Source organism: Oncorhynchus mykiss, chromosome 5 (assembly GCF_013265735.2).
Source record: "Oncorhynchus mykiss isolate Arlee chromosome 5, USDA_OmykA_1.1, whole genome shotgun sequence".
NCBI classification, from domain to species: Eukaryota; Metazoa; Chordata; class Actinopteri; order Salmoniformes; family Salmonidae; genus Oncorhynchus; species Oncorhynchus mykiss.
The window spans coordinates 35,545,732-35,570,228 of record NC_048569.1 but is presented as its reverse complement, the minus strand read 5'-3'; the positions used below and the strand labels follow the sequence as shown (position 1 = coordinate 35,570,228).

The 24,497-nt window shown below is 43.0% G+C and overlaps 1 protein-coding gene across 4 annotated transcripts in view; it reads right to left on the bottom strand.

Moving 5' to 3' along the window:
* Positions 1 to 23,684, bottom strand: part of unc13bb (unc-13 homolog Bb (C. elegans)) — a 49,074-nt gene extending 25,390 nt beyond the window's left edge. Inside the window, exons 1-11 of one of the 4 annotated variants that reach the window (XM_036977344.1) lie at positions 23,446 to 23,684; positions 7,037 to 9,626; positions 6,705 to 6,727; positions 5,206 to 5,252; positions 4,992 to 5,070; positions 4,718 to 4,723; positions 4,042 to 4,116; positions 3,695 to 3,914; positions 2,944 to 3,171; positions 2,604 to 2,745; positions 2,042 to 2,211 (exon numbers count right to left, since the gene is read on the bottom strand). In XM_036977344.1, coding sequence (XP_036833239.1) covers positions 2,042 to 2,211; positions 2,604 to 2,745; positions 2,944 to 3,171; positions 3,695 to 3,914; positions 4,042 to 4,116; positions 4,718 to 4,723; positions 4,992 to 5,070; positions 5,206 to 5,252; positions 6,705 to 6,727; positions 7,037 to 9,482 — 3,436 coding nt within the window. In that variant the 5' untranslated portion in view covers positions 9,483 to 9,626; positions 23,446 to 23,684. The remainder of the gene's footprint in view (positions 1 to 2,041; positions 2,212 to 2,603; positions 2,746 to 2,943; positions 3,172 to 3,694; positions 3,915 to 4,041; positions 4,117 to 4,717; positions 4,724 to 4,991; positions 5,071 to 5,205; positions 5,253 to 6,704; positions 6,728 to 7,036; positions 9,627 to 23,445) is intronic. The other 3 variants (XM_036977345.1, XM_036977346.1, XM_036977347.1) reach the window with 3 other exon arrangements.
* Between the last annotated feature and the right edge of the window lie 813 nt (positions 23,685 to 24,497).

The window sequence follows — 24,497 nt, the reverse complement described above, 5'->3', positions numbered from 1 at the left end:
ACAAGGGCTCAGGGTTGTATGGATTTGTCCTTGTTCTTCCGGCTGAGGACACTTCAGCTGGTCTTATTCTGGAAGTGGCGTGTTCGGCAGCTCATCCCCGGCTATTTCCCCTGACAGCCACATTATCAGGGTAATTCGTACGTGTCGTCTAAGCGGTCGCGATACGACTGGAGTGTGCTACATATTAATCAAGGAGGAGATCTCCCCTAAGAGGATGGAGGAGGTGAAAGAGAGAGAGTGGCTTTGCGTATGATTTCACAGCTCTTTTAGTGTTGTATCGAACACAGTCAGTGGGTAACATCAGCTAAATGTATATTTCACAGTCTAGGGAAAGTGTACAGACGTTTCCCCTTGTCATAGAGCTAACACACTAAGCAACCACTAACATTCAAGAAGTGCTGTTCCTTTGAAGGCCTTTTCCGTATCATGGTGGAGTCGTTTTCAAAAAGTCATGATTAAACAGGCAAAGAAAGAGGCCTGCAGCTTCAGAATGGCACAGTTAATCACATACCCATGCACGCAAACAAACACACCACATCAGTAACTCATGCTGGGTCTCTCATCTGCAGGGATAGGAAGTCCATGAGACAGTGAGGCATCCCTAAAAAGGTTGACTATCATTAAGAGGAGGAAGAAAAAGGAAAGCCAAGGGCGATGAAACAATTCACTTTTGGAAAGTGTTTAAAGCAAGAAGAACATTGAAGAGCTTTTTCAACACCCCACCCTCCTCCTGAGTCCCTAACCAGCCCACTCCAAAAGGGAGAGTGTAAAAGCTAGAAAACAGAGGAAGAAAGAAGCCATGTGGACAAAGGAAGACAGAAAGGGGCAGGAGAGGAAGCACAAGTGAGAGTAAGCCCAGGGGAAAGTAAAGACCATGGTGGTGACAGCCAATGTTTTCATCCAGGGCAAGTAGGAGCCTTAGGGCCACTCCTCGCCTGTGCAATTGGGCAAGACAAATGGTATTGCTGGCCAAGGGAGACGTGGGTAATGAGGTACAAGCAAAACACAGAATGGACTAGAGAAGAGGGCTACAATGTAGATCAGAGCTGGTGACATATGAGAGGCAGATACACTAGGGTGCTAACTAACCCACTGTGTTACAGTAAGAGGTCTTGGGTGTTGCGGGAGCTAGCACATAAGGATTTCACTGCACATTTCATGAATGCTGTCAACTGTGTATGTAACAAATACATTTTGATTCAATGTTTATTTTCTTAGACTTTCAACCCATCATTAACTAACCCTGGGACAGACAGTCCATTAAGACAAAGCACTGTGTAGCAACTAACAATCTGTTAGTTGAAAGGGTTGATTTCAGCCCTCCTATAGAGTATAATAATAATAGAGTATAATTCAAAACGGAAAAGGAGGGAATTGGCAGATGCAATGAGGACGCTAACAGAATATGCCTTTGGCATTACTTAGGAGAGTAGATGTGTGAGTGATAGGGATTAGAGCAGTACATATCTGGAAAACAGAGGATTCCAGGATAAAAGAAGCATGAACAAAACAAACAACCTTCGCCCTTTTGATCATCTGAAACGTTTTGATTCTCACACCAACCCCATCAGATCAGAAGGGAATATTCCCTCAAAGCGGCGGCTGAATACAAGCACTTCTACGTTGAGACCCGCGTACACACACTAAAAATAGAGCCTCTTGGACACAATGAGGAGGGAGCACAGGGGCATGTGAGGACTGAGGAGAGGCTGTGAAAGGAGGAGGGCCCTGTACACTGGACACTTTCCAACGGCTCAGAGTTGGCCTGGTATGGACAGTTTCATGGCTTCACTCCAGAGAACACATTAACATTAGATTAACATAGAATCAACAACTCCAAAACAGGCCCTGTGTGAAGCCACTATTTCTCAGGGCTGCGATGCAGTGGAATGTCCCCCTTTGACGTGGTCATTCTTACCATTCTGATCCCTTTGACTTATCTGTACATGCACTTAACATAATAACGATGTGTCTCGAACACAGGCAGCCACCTTCGTCTCACATACAGTCGACATTATACTGCAGGATAGCGAGGACGTACCCAGGTTATACCAGACGTCCATCTCTCCGCTGAGCGTGCGGACCTCGATGATGCTCTGACCCAGGAAGTCATCTGACTCTCTCTTCAGACGCTGCTTCACCCGGGACTTGATGTCATCGTCCTCGTCCCACACACGCACCTTGATACGGTCCGACGAGTTATGACACTCGCTGGGGGAGAAAATGAGTAAGGTAGCGTTAATGTGAAGATTTCATACCAAGAACAGATATGCATGGTAACTACATTGCGTGGATGCTAACATTGCAGCTCATTCTAAGGTAGTAGAACTGAACTAGGTGTGGCCTGATGTAATATAAGGGGAAGAGTTAATTACACCTGTGTGCACCACTACCATGAATAAATTAGTGTCTCCCATTGTCAAATGGCTCCAGACAGCGTGTGATATTTTGGAAGTGGGTTAAACATGACCACATACTTCCTTTGGGTGAGGAAATTTAGACTGCCTGAGGCTTGAAGTCTTGGCCTGCTTACACATTATAGGAACACGCGCTCTCGCAGGATAATACTACTGACTACATGTGCAGGGCCAAGTCAGACTCACAAGTGGAACTTCTCCTCCCAGACAGGGTTGAGGTTGCCGTAGATGGTTTTGGTCCTCTTCTTGGTCTTGCCCACCTGGACCGTGACATAGGGGTCGCTGGAACCCGTCTTATCTTTGGCCTGCAGTCCCTGGGCACACAGCACTGCAGATAGACATATGAACAGTGAGACAGGGAAGCATCATACCACAGGTGGACAGACAGGATGACACAGAGTCATTCGAAATCAATAAAGAGACATGGACAAAGTCAGATGGGGAGAGAAGACTAGTTACAGTACAATAGAACAGTTCATGGAACGTGACCACTGGTGCAATACCATTACTCCCTGTGTTGGTGTACCTGTGATGGTGATCTTGGCCGACCACTTGGAGGTTCCGTCCAGTACACTCTGTTTGATGGTCTTCATCTGCTGAGCGTGGATCGCCTTGCTGACGACAAAGACATCCCGGATCACGTCAAAGATCTCCGGCTTGTTCCTCTCCCTGATCTTCATGCGGTCCTTCATGGCCATGATGATGTTCTGAGTACGATCCTCAGCCCCATGCTTGGAGCTCTTCTCCGCAGCACCTAGAACATCAGAAACCACCCAAAAACAGTACATGGAATAGGAGTCTCTTTGTGGCACCATAATGTGAAGGTTGTGATGTAAATATTCGTATATATCTACACAGTTGTTAAAAGCTATTTATTTGACCATCCGAGTCATCAGAGTGACAAAGCACTTGGATGTATAATTATGTCTTCAGTGCAACATCAGTCATAACCAACAGAGTACACCATATAATTCCACTGTACTTTACATATCACTGACAGCTGTATTCTGGGATGGTGAGGAGGTAGGAGTAAATCAACAGGAAAGTTCAAGCCACCAACTCGGTTGACAAAGTCTGGAAAAGTGTTGACCCAGCCAAATGAGAGAAATTATAAAACACAAATCTATTGCAAAATGCATATCTATGTCTCATACACTGTCAATCGTGTGACTGGCTTTTCAATGCATCAGATCGCTCAGTTTAGCAATACGGCTGCGTCGTCGCAACAGGATCCTAAACATACTTTGTCTGTCTAGCTTCAGATGTGCTGTACTTACGCTGCAGGCAGTCAGCATTCAGCAGTTCCTGGCACTTCTCGTGACACTTAACCCCGCACTCGGAGCACCTCATGCCCTGGCGGGCAATGCCCCACAGCAGCCCTTCACACTCATAGCAGTAGGTGGGCGTGGTGGCCGTCCACACCTCAAAGTTATGGGGCGTGGTGCAGGAGATGGGGTAGATCAGAGCCTGAAGAGTCTTCTTATATACGTGGTTCTTCTACAGAGGGGGAGGAGAGAGGATACTGAGATATTACTTATTCCTATGATATTGGTCCTCTCAGGTGAGTTTTGAACAGAGTCTTGATTAATTCAGTAGAGTAATATGCATCCCATGATGTACTCACCAGCTCCTCGTCTTTGACGGAGGAGCGCGCGGCCATGGAAGAGGTGATTCCAGCCTTTCTAGCCTGGACCAGTGACTGTGGACGACAGGTGAAAATCTTGTTAGTTGCCATGTTAAAACAACTAAACCCAAACAGTGATCACAAAGATTGGTGGAGTATTGTAAGTGTTCTGTGAACCTTTACCCAGTGAGTGTACTACCCAAGTGAGTAGAACAAGGCCCATAGAGTTAACACCAGACCGGGTGAAGGAAGGAAGGAACTAATGTAAGGATTGTTACAACACAGGTCATGTAAGGTGATAACATGGGAGGAACTAAACCATCACTGACCAGTCAAGACGTGTGTGTGTGTGTGTGTGACCAATGGAGGATTCAGTTAAAACTCCAGTAGTGATGGTCTGTACATGGCTCAGCATGTAAGGGTGGAGAATAAAACCCAACAGAACAAATACATTTATCATATGAATGAATTAAGGGGAGAGGTAGAATACGAGGAAGGGAATATTGTTTTAAATGGTTATATCAAGTAGGAAAACTACAGTGCAGTTGCATGGTGACATTTGGTTACTCAGGTGCAGCATGAAACCCCTGTTGCACATCTTGTCCTACTTGATATACAGTATAATAAAAACTATTCTGACTAAAAGGAAAGGAGCAATTGTGTTTTTTCCACTTACCATAGCCTGACCAAGGAGAGGGATTGCATTCAAGAGAATTGTGGGGAATAATTAGAGAGAATGTAACACTGGTTTGACATGTGCCTCACTGGGTGATAAGCTCTGTGATTCCTTATATCACTTTTTTTCAAGCAAATGCTTAAATTATCAATTGAATCCTTAATTATCAAGATGCTTCTCTTGTTCTGGTATTACAGGATAGAACAACATGTACTGACAGACAGGACAGAAAGTGTGATTTGAAGCATTGAGACGGATGGGAAGCAACACCTACCACATCGCTGACCAGAGGTATAGGCTTCCTCTTACGAAGGTCTGGCATGCTGTCAATCCCAAACAAACCACTTCCACCGCTGTGGACACGGAACAGAATGATACACTCGTACAGAATACACAAACACATGCATCAGATTTTCCAGCACATTAAAAAGGTATGTGAAATATAAATCAACATTGACAGAATTTATTTGGGTATCATCATGATTTACCCTGGTTTGATCCAAGCTTGTCTGGAGTTGGGTCCATCATCTCGTCCCTGCAGGATTTAACACACATTGGTTTTTCAGAGTCAGTAATTAGACCACAGTAATATACTTCATCTTATATGTTAAAAAATGTACACAGAGGTTAGTGAGAATGGAAAGAGACAGAGCAGGTTGAGTTTCACCTCTTGGATGGTACATGCAGAACAAAACCATTTCAGAACAGCATTTTAAGTAATGTCTTGAGACAAGGAGAGGATTACATTTGATCCATACATGGCATCTAATGATTGTTGCCAAACTGAAAAGCCTAAAATAGATAAAATTCAACAACCAAAATGATCATTGTTTATATATATACAGTACCAGTCAAAAGTTGACACACCTACTGATTCAACAGATTTTCTTTATATTTACTATTTTCTACATTGTAGAATAATAGTGAAGACATGAAAACGATGAAATAACACATATGGAATCATGTAGTAACCAAAAAAAAGTGTCAAAATATATTTTATATTTGAGATTTGTCAAAGTAGCCACCCTTTGCCTTGATGACAGCTTTGCACACTCTTGGCATTCTCTCAACCAAGCTTCACCTGGAATGTTATTTCATAGTTTGTCTTCACTATTCTACAGAAAATAGTAAAAATAAAGAAAAACCCTTGAATGAGTAGGTGTTCTAAAACTTTTGACCGGTATATGTGTTTATCTCAATAGCAAGAGGGAGGTGCATGTCAAATCAGATGTGGGAAGGAGATGAGGAACACTGAGCAGTTTGCTGTACCACATCACTACAATGTACAGATGCAGATAAAGCAAGGCACAACTTGTTTTTGTTGCACAGTTCAGAGTACAACAGAGAGAACTTTGGTTTGGGAAGTACATTGGATAATTATTTTGGAGTTTTACGATAACTATAAATGTTCTCTCTCTCTTCCTCTGAGGTAAAGTGTTTCATCAGCGCCAGTGCTCCTCTTCCACTCAGATTAATGGGGCTACAGTTAGGTAGCTGGACCCCTCTGGTGCTCTCCTCTCCCAGTACTAGGAGGTTCTGAAAGCGTTTGAAACAGTTCTGAGGGAACCAGGTAGATTCGGCTGTTGTATGTAAACACTGAAGCTGGTGCGAGAATATGGCTTCTCCAAAAACAACTTCACCACAGTGTTTTCTATTGGTCTGATCCTGCCAAGAACATAATTATTTTACTCTATTCAGGTTTACAGAAATAATAGGAGCTTTTAATTCGATCAAAACATAATTCTATATCCATTTGAAAATGCATTCATTAGGTGCAAACCTCAAAAATAAATCACAAGCAAAGAGTTAAACACCTCAGTTCAAGGTATGACAAACAAAAAGGGACCATGCTTGGCTCCGTGCATACGATATAAAAACACCCAACGGCAACCACAACAGTCGCACCAAAACTCAAACTATATCTGTGTAAATGAAAACAACAAAACATAACTGAAAAGGGAGCTCATTTGAAATTCATGAGAGTAACCTGGTCATCTTCTCTGCTGCCATCTGGAAGGAAGAACATCCATCAAAAAAGACAGCATTAGGATTCATGTATATAAACAGCTAAGAAGATCATAAATAACCAGGTCAACTATACTACCAATCAAGTGACAATTTTCAATCCAAGGTGTCAGGATCTATCATATCTTATACTGTTACATTAATAGTTAAAATTATGGGCTAAATGTGTAATTTCCATCTAATGAAAACAGAGAAAAGCAGTCAGAGTTTAGGTACATAGGGAATATGAGTGTTAGATTACTTAATTTTTTTTGCTGTACTTGCAAATAATGTAGCACACGAAAGGAGATCTACCTGGATTGAACTCCTCCTCAGAGAATGTGGACTGGGATCTTTGGGAAGTTTTGGAAAGTTTACGTCTCTGTCTTTTTTCTTTCAGGATGCGCTGCAGATTAGCAAGGCGTTCCTTCTTAGGGCTAACAACATCCTGTTCTCTAAACTCATCCTGATCAGCTCCATCGTGGTCTTCTCCTATTGGACTTAACCCTGTTGGACTTAACCCTATCCCCTCTGGGCTGATGTTAAAATCTGCTGAATTCTTCCCAGCCCTTCCTGGAGGACTGTGGTCTGGTGTCAGCTCTGGGTTGGACAGTTCTCCATCAGTCTGATACTCTCCTTGGCTCTCTAAATGCTCCATGGAGTGATACTCGGTAGGGGTGCAGGGGGAGTGAGTCCTTTCATTTGGGGATGCTTGTAGGGAGCAAGGCAGGTTCTCTTGGGCTGGGCTGCAGTCCACATAGATTGAGGCCTCGCTGTATTCTTCCAGAGGAGACGCAGAGCGAAAGTGATCAGTTGGCATAGTGATCGCTCCCTCCGGTGGTTCAGGGGAGCAGGTTCTGACAGGAGAGGGAGCTGCTTCTGACTCACTGTCATCGTTGCCAGGCTCCGGGCTCGAACCCTCCAGCTTCCTCAGAGCCCCTTTCAAAGCAGACCTAAAGGTGAGCACAGCCTTCCCAATGTTTTTCACATCAAATCCCACATTGAGGAGCTGGGTGTTCTCAGGCTCAGGGCTAGGCAGGTCCCCCGACCCCCACCCTCCTGCATCGTCTCTTGGGACACACTGTTCAGTCCACTCCCTGTCCAGGCTCTCAACGGATCCCACATCCAGGGTGTCAGCGGAGGACGTATAGCGGTCATAGGGGGAGTGCAGCTCCAGGTAGCCATCATCACAGTCTGTGAGCAGCACAGTGGAGCAACTCATGCTCCTGGACGGCCCACAGCTCCCCACATCAGCATAGGCGTCCATTGTGTGGTAGCCGGAGCTCCGAGAGTATGGGCAGTTGGCTGAACAGTCACACACTAGGTGTCCATTGCTGCCCTGCTGCCTGGGGTGCCGCCAGTCCACCACACTGGACGAGCTGGAGGGGGAGTTCTTATGGATGCCGAACAGCAGGGACAGGTGCTCTGAGCTGCTGTGGGAGGACTGGTCTGGGGTGCTGCTGGTCTCTCCTGTGGTGTACCTGTCCCAGGCACCTGGCCCTGCACAGTGGTCCTCCACCTCCTCCCCACTGTTCTGACAGGAGTAGATGTCTTCTTCGCTCCAACCGTTCTCCTCGCTCCACCCCCCATCTCCGCTCACACTGTGCTGCATGCCTGCCGAGGCCCAGCCACTCTGCCATAGCCTGGCCTTAACTGAGCGGTACCTGGCATCCCGGTCCAGAGTGTTGGAGCTGTGACCTGACGACAGGGAGCTGGTGCTGGGGCAGTCATGGGCATACCCTTGGTCCAGGTAGGAGAGGCTGGCTTGACTGGGCCCTGGTTGTGAAGAGGGCACTTCTGAGCTGTGGTCGGAATTCTCCTGGTCAGCTGGTTCGGGTTGGCAAGGAGCTAACCTTTCTCTCCATGTTTTAGGTGACTCCTGGGGTGGCACCATCATCATCTTCACTGGGTCTTTGTCCCAAGACCCCTGCAGGCACTCTAGTAAAGGACTGGTGGCCCTCTTGTGGAAGGCTGTGACAACATTCTGACAGCCCGGGCTGCCACTAAGCCTCTGAGGGGTCTGGGGTCCTGGTGCTGAGGCTCCAGAGGAGTAGAGCTCCCCTATCTCATTCAGCACTGCATCCACACAGCAGGAGACCTCGTCCACTGAGCCTCTCACAGAGGTCAGGTACTGCCGCAGGTCTGCGATCTCCTCCTGAATCTTGTTGATACCTCTCAGCTCTTTCAAGATGTGTTCGACGATGTCACTGGAGCATTTCTCTCCCTCATCTTCCTCCTCTTCACTAGGAGAAGGCCTGTGTGTGTCCTCCACAACCCCGATCCCATCCTGACATTCAGTGCTGCTGTTCTCTCCAGAGGGAGTGATGGGTAGGCTAGCGGTGGGGCCGTTGGAACTTACAGTACCGGGGGCGTTGATGAAGCCCTCTCTGTTCAGCGTCATATTCCCAGCCACAGGTGGGTTTAGAGCCCCTGTGTGACTTTGGCCATTGGGCAGGGAGGAGTGGAGTCCAGTGAACTCCCCACTGGAGGGGTCTCTTTTCAGGCCACATATAAATATGTCCTGCTCCACAGGGGAAAGCAGATCCTGGGGCTGGTGGATGGAGGGCTCCCCCGGCCCTGCTGGGCCCTGCAGGAACTTCTGGAACTTCCTCCGCAGGCTCCGTCCCACCTTGGGGCTCTGAGTGCTCTTCTTACCTCCCAGCTCCCTCCTCTTGGACCACATGTGTGGACTGTGAGGTGCCTCTACACCGCTGTATTCATCTGGTCCACTGAGGCCCTTCTCGTGGCCCCTAGAGAACATCCCTGAGGACTGTCTGGGGGGCCTGGCTTCCTGGTCTTCGTCCTCAGGGGCCAACCAGCACCCTGGGCCTCAGTTCTTTGTGTGACCACACAACATCCTGATGATGTAGAAGAGACTGATCTGCTCACAGAGCCTTGTCCATGACTGGCAAGGCAGAGAAGACAGAGACATAACACAACTTTGTTTTTCAAAATATTATTATATACACAAAGATTTTTTTTTATTTTGCAATGTTTGTTTCCTATCAACATGAACCTTCCCTTATGCATGCGTACAAGACATTTCATCCTTTACATTTCAGTCATTGGCATACAGTACACAAATCCCTCAGAGAATCAATAAACATATTTATAATTCCACCTTCATTTTGAGACCTTGCCAGTATACACATTTTTCAGTCCAACAGACCAGAAAGCAGAGAGAGAAAAACACCAAATTCCTGATGCTATATAATGGCCGCTATATAATGTCTGGTGATATCATTAAAAAACAAATTAAATAAGTGGTGCTATAGCCAAGATAGGTAAAATTGCAATGGATGACTGGATGAGTTCTTTGAGCAGTCAGTTTCTATATGGTTTGCAAACAACGCACATAAGAATTTAGCTAGCTCATGCCAATGCATTCCCATTTACACTGCCGGCAGAATCATACAAAACACACAGACAAAATGCAGACACTCAGGCATGGGAGAGTGGGAGTAGAGGGCATTCATCTCTGCAATGCCAGAGAGATAGATTATGTTGGAGCGTGGAATTGTGATAAAAATCCCACATTGATATTGGGGGTCATTGTGAGTCAAACCAATGCTCTGTACATCAGTGGGTTGGCCACTCACCCCCTCTCTTCAGTCACGGAGAAGGAAGGAGCAGGGAAATGATCGGACACCGTACAGCTGGTATAAACTCTATAATTAGGACATGATCAGAAGACAGCCTGGTAATTAGTTGACGGCTCAATTCTCTCCTCTGAGTAAGGGTATTTTTTGTGCACACACCAGCTGCAGTAGAGATGCACTATATATACAAAAGTATGTGGACGTCCCTTCAGATTAGTGGATTTGGCTATTTCTGACAGGTGTATGAAATCAAGCACACAGCCATGCAATCTCCAAAGACAAACATTGGCAGTAGAATTTCCTTACTGAAGAGCTCAGTGACTTTCAAAGTGGCACCGTCATAGGATGCCACCTTTCCAACAAGTCAGTTCTTCACATTCCTGCCCTGCTAGAACTGCTCCGGTCAACTGTAAGTGCTGTTCTTGTGAAGGGGAAACGGCTAGGAGCAACAACGGCTCAGCCGCAAAGTGGTAGGCCACACAAGCTCACAGAACGGGACCGCCGAGGGCTGAAGCGCGTAACTCGTAAAAATTGTCTGTTCTCAGATGCAACACTCAGAGTTCCAAACGGCTTCTGGAAGCAACATCAGCACTAGAATGTTTGTCCGTAGCTTCATGAAATGGGCTTCCATGGCCGAGCAGCCGCACACAAGCTTAAGATCACCATGCGCAATGCCAAGCGCCATTGAACTCGAACAGTGGAAACGCGTTCTCTGGAGTGATGACTCAAGCTTCATCATCTGGCAGTCAGAAGGATGAATCTGGGTTTGGCGGCTGCCAGGAGAATGCTACCCGCCAGATGCATGTAAAGTTTGGTGGAGGAGGAATAATGGTCTGGGGCTGTTACTAATATAATTGCTCAGAGAAACATATTTTGTTTAAAGGTGCAAAATATAGAAATCGAACTGCCATTTCCTTGTCAGTTTGTGACAAAACAAGCAATGGACAGTGTAGATAATCATTGTACCATCTAAACCTCTGTGAAATACAGTATCTTGTCATTAAATCCTAAAAATTGTATTTTCTGCAGTTTGAAGCTGGTGTACAAAACCGAAAGCAAAAGACACTAAACGAAACTTAAAACCCGGGAAGCATAGAAATACAGCACATAGAACAGATTCTTAGAGGGTGCCAATAATTATGAACCTGGATGTACATAGAAATCCACAAATGTACTCTATAGTGAGGCAATAAGTAAATATGCACTTATGCAACAGCCAACTAACATTTAAAGATTCATTGCTTGTTCATTCACCCAGTGTCTCCTGACCCCTCCTGCCTCAGCCTCCAGTATGTATGCTGCAGTAGTTTATGTGTCGGGGGGCTAGGGTCAGTTTGTTATATCTGGAGTACTTCTCCTGTCCTATCCGGTGTCCTGTGTGAATTTAAGTATGCCCTCTCGAATTCTCTCTCTCGGAGGACCTGAGCCCTAGGACCATGCCTCAGGACTACCTGACATGATGACTCCTTGCTGTCCCCAGTCCACCTGGCCGTGCTGCTGCTCCAGTTTCAACTGTTCTGCCTGTGATTATTATTATTTGACCATGCTGGTCATTTATGAACATTTGAACATCTTGGCCATGTTCTGTTATAATCTCCACCCGGCACAGCCAGAAGAGGACTGGCCACCCCACATAGCCTGGTTCCTCTCTAGGTTTCTTCCTAGGTTTTGGCCTTTCTAGGGAGTTTTTCCTAGCCCCCGTGCTTCTGCACCTGCATTGCTTGCTGTTTGGGGTTTTAGGCTGGGTTTCTGTACAGCACTTTGAGATATCAGCTGATGTACGAAGGGCTATATAAATAAATTTGATTTGATTTTGATTTACCCCTCATCCCCACTGATCCTGGTTGTTTGAAGCAGCTCAAACAGTGACAGCCAAACCCTATCCACTCACTGTGTGCCATTATGCTGTTAAGAACCAACCCGCTGAGGGGAATCAGTGCTGCACAATTTCCCTCCCCATGCTGCTGTCTCTAACTGAATGACAGACAGAATGGTCAGTTTAACCACCATCATGCTGTGTGGTTCTGTGGCCATTTGCCCAGACCAAGAAGTCCGTATCAGACAGAGCACAGGGTCGCTGGCTTAACTTTCTTTCCTGTCAGCTTTTGAGCTAGTTTATCATCTATGTCTAACTGGACTGGAGTTTGATGCATATACTGTAGCTAGAGCACATACCAAACATATCTAGGAAAATGTCCAATAAGATAAAATGTACACTGAGTATACTAAACATTAAGGACTCCTTCCCAATATTGAGTTGCACATAAAAACAGTCATGCATATAATAGGCCCACAAGAAGGGGAGACAAATATACTATGAAATCCATCTAACTGAGGACGAAATTGTCAGAATTATTTTTTTCAAGTGGCAGCAAATGATCCTCTGTGGCCAAATCATGCTTTCTGGTGTAGTAGCCCATTATTTATGATTTAATTGATTTCTGTATTGACAGGAGTAGACTAATAAGGCTATATCATTTTGACAATTTAATTCAATGTACCGTATGGACGTGCCTCCTATGCCTAGTACTATGTTAGACGCAAGTTCACAATGTAACATCACAAAGGTACTGCAAAAACGGCTTTGCTCCCATCTGAAATTGATAGGGGAGTAATTCTCTGGCTGGTGTTAAGGTGGAGAAACTAAGAGTATGTACAAATATAGGAGACAGTGGCGAACCGTATTGGGTATTGGTCTTCGGCCTTCGGTGGGGGGGGGGGGGGGGGGGGGGGGGGGGGGGGGGGGAACCTTCCAACATGTTGTACCAAATGCCCAAATCAAGAAAAAGAACATGAACATAGTATCCGGTCCTCAGATCCTGAAAAGGTTCTACAGCTGCACCATCGAGAGCATACGACTGGTTAGAGAGCAGAGTTACATCACTGCCTGGTATGGCAACTGCTTCTACCCCCAAGCCGTAAGACTCCTGAACACATAATCAAATGGCTACCCATACTATTCGCATTGCCTACCCCCCCCCCCCCCCCACTCTTTTACACTGCTGCTACTATGTTATTATCTATGCATAGTCACTTTAACCTGTAACCTGTGCCCGCGCACATTGACTCTGTACCGGTACCCCCCTGTATATAGTCTCGCTATAGTTATTTATTTGACTGCTGCTCTTTATTTATTTTACTTTTATTTCTTATACTTATCGGTATTTTTTAAAACTGCATTGTTGGTTTGGGGCTCGTAAGCAAGTTGAACCAAATAAACAGCTGGACTCATTAGGAGGGTGTACAACAAAAGCAGGATCAATGAGTTAGCCAGATAACTTTGATAAACAACCAGAAAGCTAAACTTAGATATGTGTTTTTAGTTGTTAAGTTTAGTAGACCATTTCAAGCTTATCAAAATGAAGTTATTTCAGAATTGAGGTAGGCCAACTCCTTACTCATCCCAGGTCCCGCTTTCTCCCGTTGTGCCGTTTACAAACAAACACACCCAGTGCAAAAAAATCTCACGTTTAGCACAAAGTAACTGGCGAGCTAAAGTTTAAATGCAGCAATGTTTCACATACATAAGTTACTTTCAAAAGAGATAGCTAACAGCAAGTGAGCTGCAATAAAAAAAAATAAAAAACACTTCCACGCACCAGACGATGAAACTTATCTTCCTGTTCAAAGTTAATCTTGAAAAGGGTGAAGCTATTAGCACCATCCTCTTCGATACCACCTGCTGCAGTCACTGCACACTAGCCTAGAACAGGAGTCTTCAACCTTTTCTTGCCACGGGACCCCTCCTAGACAAACCGGCGACCCAGGGACACCTATCACGCGTTAGCAAAAACAAAACAAACCCACGTCTCTTCGTCTCATCAAGTGAATGACAATGGCAAGGAGAAGTATTCAACCATTTAAAATTAATTGATGTGGTAGATAATTTTTCATTATTTTGACCTCCCCACATTATAATTGGAAGAGGAAGTGTAAACTTTAACATAGTCTATTAGCTACAAAAGGTAACTCCAAAAACATTTTCACTAAGAGCAGCTGTTTAGCTGGTTTAACAAATGTTAACCATGTATTGGCAAAGTCCAAGTCAAGAAAGCTTACCATCAGCACTTGCCACACTGCTAACCTATTTGCAGGGAGCTTTTTCAAAGCCCATTGTATGTCAGATACTCCAGTAAATATAATTGGAACCAATGAGTATAATTGGCTCAATATCAGGAGTTGAGAATCATCATTAGAAAGAAGACAATATCCTCTTTTCTTCTGTAGGAATGTAATTTGTTTATTCTGTTGTTGCTAGCGGTCATAAAAATTCTCAGCAGTACCTAGGGGTTTGCGGACCCCATTGCCTACAACAAAAGCTAGCTAGCGAGACCGTGGGAAACCTGTTTACATACGTTTCTGCAGAAACCGTCCCACTTATTACAAGTCAATATGTTATTGGTCGATTCCACTGTCCCGCCAAAATTCTGCCCTAATACCACAGATCAAACAATGAGACATGTTTTCCTGGATGTATAAATGTTAAGCATCCACTTGGAGTTTCAACTCACAACCAAATATGGAAGAGCAAGGTGTTCCCTAATGGAAATATGCAAATGCATGCTAGAACACGCCAATGGGATCTGGCTAGCTCGTGCTTGGCTCTGCCCACCTCCTTGCTTTGTTCCAATTTGAAAATGACAGGTGTATCTTGGTTTAGTAACAAAAAATATTTGCTAATTCAGTTCAATGGCAGATGCCTTCTATCTAGCTTCTGAGAGCAAATGACTGACTTGGCTAGGATCTATCTCCCAAAAGACCAAAGAAAATTCTGATTGCATCTTTCTCTTCAGTGTTAACCCTTTCCATTCCAACAAACTGAAGTGATTAAATCAGAATATCAATGAAAAGAAAAATACCATTTCAATGATATTCAAATTCTATTGAAATTTAAAAATGTATCTATATTTTAAAACTACAAATAATTGCATAAATCTTTAGGTCTTCTCTAAAGGCTGCAAACTTCCAGCAAGTTTGTGGCAAATATGCTGCAAACCAAATAGTTTGCGAAAGTTTTTTCTGGCAGACACTTCTCTCAAGATTAATTGCATCTGTGGCAAACCTGTGGTAGCAACATTTATTTCCACTAGTGGCAAACAGTTTACCAGCAGCATTTATGGTAAACACATGAGTTCCATGACCAGTAAGCATTACTGACCAATCAAGGGGAAACATCTGTTGGAAATTAGAAACCAATCCATCTAGCTAGCTACAGTACCTGACAAAGTTGTCTGGTGAGTGTAACTTATTCAACTTCCTAACATTTTATTCGCTAAATGGTGCCTAGTTAGCAATGTAATGTTTTATGAGATAGAGTGAAACACATTTTTGTGATACCAGTTTCAAATCGGTCAGCACCACTGACTGACTGTCTGGCTGGCTGGCTAGCACTTAACTAGTTAATGTTAACTATCATATTTTTGCACAATTCATGTGATTAGGTAGCTAGGTAACTAATGATTTGCCTAAACAGATTTCTAGGTGAATACGTTGCAGTCTTTTAATACCAATATGCATGTCAATATGCTAGTGTCACGGTTCAGTAGCATGTTAGCTAGCGACTCAACTATAGCCTAAAGTTAAAGAAGAACATAAGTATTTCACGCAGTGAGTATTCTATAAACACCACCTTTTTTTTATACAAGGGAAGGTCCTCAGGACACACATAGGACTGTGGGCACACTAAGCGACACACCAAGCTTGAGCAGTAGCCGGGTCTTGCCAGGTATATGTTGAAAGATTTGTATATTATGAAAACTGATGTTAAAAGGAATATTATTATTTATTGAATACTTTGTGCTCACAACAGAGTCAAATATGAGAGCGCAGCCCAGATGACCAAGTGGTTGAACAACATCTGTCCTGCAAACCAGGTTGCAGAGTACATGAAGGAGACCATGACCTGGAGGGCTCAGTGGACCAGACAGAATGGGGCCAAGACAGTTGAGATAGTCAGAGAGTATCCACGTCTGCTGGATACTCCAGGCCATGGTGGATTACATTTTTTACAAAAACAGACTTGAATTTTATTCTGTTTGCTGTGATTAACTAGCCTGGCTGATGCAACTCACAGCGCAGGGAGAGCTGTGACCACACTGGTCTGGAAAGGAGGCTGTTGGTTAATGCAATATGTTCTAATAAATCGTGCAACAGGGTTTGATTGGTTCTCTGTTTATTTTTCCCTCGGGGTTGAGACCTCTCATTGTTTGTATCTGAAAATCCAACCATTGTAAGAAAGTGGGCAGTACTCAGGGGCTGTTTGAGAGAGAAATACAGAGAAGAGCCAACCAGTAAAAGCACAGCCCCTTTCATTATCGACGCATTGTGCCGACAACATCAAAGAGCCATTCCAGACTCTGAAGTCCGGAGGACTTCAAGAGTTAGGTGTTAGCCAGACTAACGATCAACTGCAATGGAAAAGTAATTGTTTGTCTGGCTACAACATAACACAATTTGAAGTCATATGGGGCAGTAATAAAATATTACACAAAAAGTTAGTCTGCTTTACAACAGATTGTTCAGGACTTCTACATTTCAAACCCAGACTGCTCATGGAAACTCACTGGTACTGGATTGCAGTCTTCAAGGACCCCAAAAAACTTTGTTTTGCCAGCCCAGCAAGAAACAGATCTAAAAACTTCTTGGAAGTGCATGTATTGTTTTAAATAACCCTGCTGGTGGTACCTCATTTACTTTTAGCCTGAAACTATCAAGTTATTCCCTAAACAGTCTTCTCTCCAGATACACAAGGTGACATCGCTTTAAGACTTCTGACAGTGGTCCTCCCAACACCAGTATACAAATTAGGCAGGAAGACATTCCGACCCAGCTTCAATGAGACCAGAAAGCCCTTCATTGACTTTCAGCCTGTTAGTTTAAATATTAGATAAGCATAGGGAGATTGATGGGACAATTAGATGGCCTTTTGTAAACCTTGAATGAACGGAACAGCATTCCAGAATCTGTTACGCGTTACTGCACACTCAGACATTGGGTAGATTTCCATCCAATTTGCGACAGATTTAAATGCAAATATTTTTAAAAATCTGCATAAAACAATATGCATTTTCCCACCGGCGATGTTGCCAGCAAACTGACTTTTTGTGGATAAAAGGCTGTGCGTGATGAAGTGCACATAAAAATAACTTTTGCTGTCAAACTCTCATGTAACTAGTAAAAAAAACAAGTTAAATGGGTTTACATTGCATTTTGAACTCTACTGATAGTTTTGTCACAAACGGTTGCATTATATAGCAAATGTGCCCCCTCTGGCACATGAATTCTAGCCCAGTGTTTGCCAACCCTGGTCCTCAAGTACCTCCAACAGTACAGTTTAGTTTTAGCCCTTGACAAACACCTCAATTCAACTCACCCAGGCCATGATGATTAGTTGACAAGTTGAATCAGGTGTGCTTGTCCAGGGTTACTTCGATATGACGGTTATTATAGCAATATTTGTGTGTAAAGGAGTTTCCGCCGCCATTTCTCGCGTAATACATTTAGGTTACTCTGGGTTAAGAGACATCCCACTACGTCAAACAAATTGTCTGTAGCCATTTAATCTTTCTATCAGCCCGGTCTTGACTATTCATGCGTCAGGTAATTCAGCCGCATGAAAATGGTTGGCTGGAAACATGGTTAGTGTTGTGTAAATTAAACTACAGTGCCTTGCGAAAGTATTCAGCCCCCTTGAACTTTGCAACCTTTTGCCACATTTCAGGCTTCAAACATAAAGATATAAAACTGTATTTTTTTGTGAAGAATCAACAACAAGTGGGACACAATCATGAAGTGGAACGACATTTATTGGATATTTCAAACTTTTTTAACAAATCAAAAACTGAAAAATTGGGCGTGCAAAATTATTCAGCCCCCTTAAGTTAATACTTTGTAGCGCCACCTTTTGCTGCGATTACAGCTGTAAGTCGCTTGGGGTATGTCTATCAGTTTTGCACATCGAGAGACTGAAATGTTATCCCATTCCTCCTTGCAAAACAGCTCGAGCTCAGTGAGGTTGGATGGAGAGCATTTGTGAACAGCAGTTTTCAGGTCTTTCCACAGATTCTCGATTGGATTCAGGTCTGGACTGTGACTTGGCCATTCTAACACCTGGATATGTTTATTTTTGAACCATTCCATTGTAGATTTTGCTTTATGTTTTGGATCATTGTCTTGTTGGAAGACAAATCTCCGTCCCTGTCTCAGGTCTTTTGCAGACTCCATCAGGTTTTCTTCCAGAATGGTCCTGTATTTGGCTCCATCCATCTTCCCATCAATTTTAACCATCTTCCCTGTCCCTGCTGAAGAAAAGCAGGCCCAAACCATGATGCTGCCACCACCATATTTGACAGTGGGGATGGTGTGTTCAGCTGTGTTGCTTTTACGCCAAACATAACGTTTTGCATTGTTGCCAAAAAGTTCCATTTTGGTTTCATCTGACCAGAGCACCTTCTTCCACATGTTTGGTGTGTCTCCCAGGTGGCTTGTGGCAAACTTTAAACACTTTTTATGGATATCTTTAATAAATGGCTTTCTTGCCACTCTTCCATAAAGGCCAGATTTGTGCAATATAAGACTGATTGTTGTCCTATGGACAGAGTCTCCCACCACAGCTGTAGATCTCTGCAGTTCATCCAGAGTGATCATGGGCCTCTTGGCTGCATCTCTGATCAGTCTTCTCCTTGTATGAGCTGAAAGTTTAGAGGGACGGCCAGGTCTTGGTAGATTTGAGGTGGTCTGATACTCCTTCCATTTCAATATTATCACTTGCACAGTGCTCCTTGGGATGTTTAAAGCTTGGGAAATCTTTTTGTATCCAAATCCGGCTTTAAACTTCTTCACAACAGTATCTCGGACCTGCCTGGTGTGTTCCTTGTTCTTCATGATGCTCTTTGCGCTTTTAACGGACCTCTGAGACTATCACAGTGCAGGTGCATTTATACGGAGACTTGATTACACGCAGGTGGATTGTATTTATCATCATTAGTCATTTAGGTCAACATTGGATCATTCAGAGATCCTCACTGAACTTCTGGAGAGAGCTTGCTGCACTGAAAGTAAAGGGGCTGAATAATTTTGCACGCCCAATTTTTCAGTTTTTGATTTGTTAAAAAAGTTTGAAATATCCAATAAATGTCGTTCCACTTCATGATTGTGTCCCACTTGTTGTTGATTCTTCACAAAAAAATACAGTTTTATATCTTTATGTTTGAAGCCTGAAATGTGACAAAAGGTCGCAAAGTTCAAGGGGGCCGAATACTTTCGCAAGGCACTGTATATGCCCCAGCCCAAAATGAATAGAAGGCATCAAACAGGGATTGGGTGTTGATTGATGTAAATTGCTATAAAATATACCAAATAAATTGTGTGTGATGGCATTGTCAGTGTGCCTGACAAGTCCTCATATTCTAACAAGTTGGGACCAACATGGTTGAGTACCAGCACCAGGCGGAGGTGACCAGACCCTACCCATTTGTGTTGACTCTTGGGGACTGCTCACAGGTGTTTACGGTCATTAATGGACCGGCATTGGAGCAAGGTACACACTGCTTTGGCCTCTGGATGTGTGCTTCAAGTCCTATGATGTGTTTGATATCAATTTTCCCACTGTGCCCCAGCATGGGAATTCCTACAGACCACAGTGTATCAGCTACAAGGAACCGAATGCTTGCAACAGTCTTGCTGCAGGGGATGTATTTTTTCCACTCAACAATAGTGGATAAGTATCTGCTCTTGTATGTAGTGTGAGAAGTGACATGAGGAAGCACAGCCCTCCTGCTGATATGTTCCTATGAATTAATAGATCAATAGACGGAATGAGACACTCATGGCTCATCCAACGCTAATATGCTCTTAAGCCACTGTTAAATTACTTTTAGTTTGTTTTTAAATGCATTTGCGCCTGCTTTTTGCCTACAGTATGGTATCTGGCTTGTTAGCCTTTGGTTCAACTACTGAAGCACGTTGTGTTACACTTTCATTCTATCACAATAATTTATTTTAAATTCAAAATGTTCCATTTTGGGGATTGTGAAAAGTGCTTTATGAATAAAATACATTTAAGTAATGAGTTATTAGTCCATGTCCTCAGTAGTGACCTTCATAGCCAAAGTGTGTCAGTGAATGTGAATATCTATTGATTTGCTCTGGTACTGTCTTTTAGACAGATCTATGTTAACACCACTTAAGACTGTCACACACACGTTTTGTATTTTTCTGATTGCAGTCAGAGTGTGCATATCAATTCTAATAATCAATCCCATCTTTTGAAAAACATTTAGACAATAGGGCTTTGTTTCAATGGGTTTTAAAAATGTATCATATATTCCTACACATTCTCTGACATGTACAGTACCAGTCAAAAGTTAATACACACCTACTGTACTCATGCAATGTTTTTTCTTTATTTGTACTATTTTCTACATTGTAGAATAGTAGTGAAGACATCAAAACTATGAAATAACACATATGGAATAATATAGCAACCAAAAAACAAATCCAAATATATTTTATAAATTGTGATTCTTCAAAGTGGCCACCCTTTGCCTTTTTGGCAGCTTTGCACACGCTTGGCATTCTCTCAACCAGCTTCAAGAGGTAGTTACCTGAAATGCATTTAAAATTAACAGGTGTGCCTTGATAAAGTTCATTTGTGGAAATTCTTTCCTTCTTATTGTGTTTGAGCCAATCAGTTGTGTTGTGACAAGGTAGCGGGATATACAGAAGATTGCCCTATTTAGTAAAAGACCAAGTCCATATTATGGCAAGAACAGCTCAAATTAGCAAAGAGAAACAACTGTCCATTACTTTAAGAGGTCAGTCAATCCAGAAAATTTAAATAACTTTGAAAGTTTCTTCAAGTTCAGTCACAAAAAACAAAAAATGCTACGATGAAACTGGATCTCATGAGGACCGCCACAGGAAAGGAAGACGCAGAGTTACCTCTGTTGCAGAGGACAAGTTCATTAGAGTTAACTGCACATCAAATTGCAGCCCAAATAAATGCTTCACAGAGTTCAATTAAGACACATCTAAATATCAACTGTTCAGAGGAGAATCAGGCCTGCATGGTCAAATTGCTGCAAAGAAACCACTATTAACGGACACCAATAATAAGAAGACTTGCTTGGGCCAAGAAACACGAGCAATGGACATTAGACTGGTGGAAATCCATCCTTTGGTCTGATGAGAATTTTTGGTTCCAACCGCCATGTCTTTGTGAGATGGAGAGTAGGTGAACGAATGATCTCTGCGTGTGTGGTTCCCACTGTGAAGCGTGGTGGTGTGATGGTGCTTTGCTGATGACACGGTCAGTGATTTATTTAGAATTAAAGGCATAGTTAACCAGCATGGCTACCACAGCATTCTGCAGCAATATGCCATCCCATCTGATTTGCGCTTAGTGGGACTATCATTTGTTTTCAACAGGACAATGACCCAACACACCTCCAGGCTGTGCAAGGGCTATTTGACCAAGGAAAGTGATGGAGTGCTGCATCAGATGACCTGGCCTCCACAATCACCTGACCTCACCCCAAATGAGAAGGTTTGGGATGAGTTGGACTGCAGGGTGAAGGAAAAGCAGCCAACAAGTGCTTAGCATATGTGGGAACTCCTTCAAGACTGTTGGAAAAGCATTCCTCATTAAGCTGGTTGAAAGAATGCAAAGCTGTCATCAAGGCAAAGGTTGCTACTTTGAAGAATCTAAAATAGTAAATATATTTTGATTTGTTTAACACTTTTCCATATGTGTTATTTCATACTTTGTCTTCACTATTATTCTACAAGGTAGAAAATAGTAAAAATGAAGAAAAATTATTGATTGAGTAGGTGTCCAAACTTTTGACTGGTACCGTACATTTAGTATGTTTAGTTTTTAGTAAGTTAATTTAAAGTTATGTGATTTGATTTATGTTGATACATTTCAATGTTGTTAAGAGTCACCAAAAACCAGATCTAATTTGCATATGCACACAGAGTTTGCAGCAAACAACGTTTACCACAAGTTTTCTAGAATTGTTTGCCAGACTTTCACAAATTCCCGCAAATTAACCACAACAGCTGGTCACAAAACTAATGTGCATGTGAAAATATGAGCGTGCTGCAAATTTGCTGCCAATTGACCAAAAGTTTGCCACAAATATTTGCCAGATGCCTGTTTTTCCCCGGTCAGGGCTCAAAGGTCCACACTGGGAGTAGATGTTAAGTGCGTCTCCAGCCTGTGGATAGTATGCACAGGACTCTATGCTGGTGAGAAACTTCACTAACCCTCCCCTATACCAGAGGTTTTACCTCTGTCCAATACCACTCAAGTACTGGAGGTGTGCATTAGCATGATAAGAGCACAGTTGGCAGGAAGGCATAATCATGCATAGCAATAAGAACAGCTAGCCTGCCAGAACCATTTGGCTATTAGTGATGTATATACATTTATAACAGCTGTCCACGACTGTCAGGAATTAGATATCCACATTCATTAACTTTCCATTTAAAATGACCCGTTTTAGCCATTTCACATCATACTCCATTAACTATGACAATCAGAAAATAAACCTGGACAAGATTAACAGAAACGTTGAGGCAAAATACACATTGATTATCTAAATGTGATTTAGACACAAATTACTTTCAGCAGCAGCTCCTGAAGATCATTACTGGCCCATTTAACCTAGCCAGCCAGTGGCCCATATAGTCTGAATGGCCAGTGGCTCAGCCTCCACAGTAAGCTGTCCAGACTACGGAGAGGGGGAGGCAGCTGGTAGGAGCCTGTCTGGGTAATTCTGACAGAGTCACTTTAGTGCCCAAGAGCAACGTCTTTTCTCTCTTTCCTTCATGGTCTGCGGCCTGGAAAAAAAAGTCTGGTTTGCTTTGTTCGTTTTCAACTGATCGATGTGCCACTTTTTTTCTTATTCAGGCAACAGGAGCAAAGTTGTTCTTTCATATTTGTAAAAACAATACTCAACTATAATTCAATATTACACTTTCTTATGAAAAGCAAATATTCTATTAGTACATTTCACAAATAAAAGTCAGGAGAAAACATTCTCTTTATGTAGTGCAATACTGAATGCAAACTTCATGCAAGAACACAATTTCTACAGATGCATATCATTCAATAAACCTTACCCCATGTGGAAAACTGCTCAATAGTTGACAAGCGCAAAATCGTAAAAGTCACCATGGATTTTTAAAAATGTAGTTAAATATCTCCAGGTACTATACATTTAATTCCATGCTCGACATACAAAGCACATACGGCTGGTCGTCTTCACCCAGATTGACAGACGCAGGGGAAGTGTTGACTCTCTCATTCCAGATGTACAAACAGGAAGGGCAGGAGCGAGGAGTGTAGGCTCACATGACAGTTCATTCCCAGTTAAGTATCCCTCCCACCACTCTTTCGTGCGTTCACTTTCTCTTGTTCCCTCTCTCGCTCGCTCTGTCCTCTGGCGACATATTCCAGCACAAAGCTAATCTGAAACTGTGAAAATGCCAGCTCTCAGTCTCCCTCTTCATTTCCCCCTCTTTATCGGTCTCCTCCCGCTGTCCTCACTCACTCTCTCCGTTTGGCTGTGTGCCTACCCTTTTGACTTCATAACTCACACATAGTGCCTTCAGAAAGTATTCACACCCCTCGACTTGTTTCACATTTTGTTGTATTATAAAGTGAGATTAAAATGGATTTGTCAACAATCTATACAAAATACTTAAACGTCAAAGTGGAAGATTTATTTAAAAAAAAAAATTCACAAAATGTTACAATTTATGAAAAATAAAACAAATATATTTTTATTAGTTAATTAAGCATTCAGGCCCCTGACTTAATACATGCTAGAATCACCTTTGGCAGCGATTACAGCGGTGAGTCTTTTTGGGTAAGTCGAAGAGCTTTGCACACCTGGATTGTACAATATTTGCACATTCCTTTAAAAAAAAATGTCAAGCTTTGTCAAGTTGGTTGTTAATCATTGCTACACAGTAATTTTGAAGTCTTTCCAAAGATTTTCAAGACATTGTCATCTTGGTAAGCAACTCCAGTGTACATTTGTCCTTGTGTTTTAGGTTATTGTCCTGCTGACAGGTGAATGTCTTCCAGTGTCTATTAGAAAGCAGACAACCAGGTTTTCTAGGATTCTTCCATTTGTTTTTATCCCCCCAAAAAATCCTAAGTTCTTGCT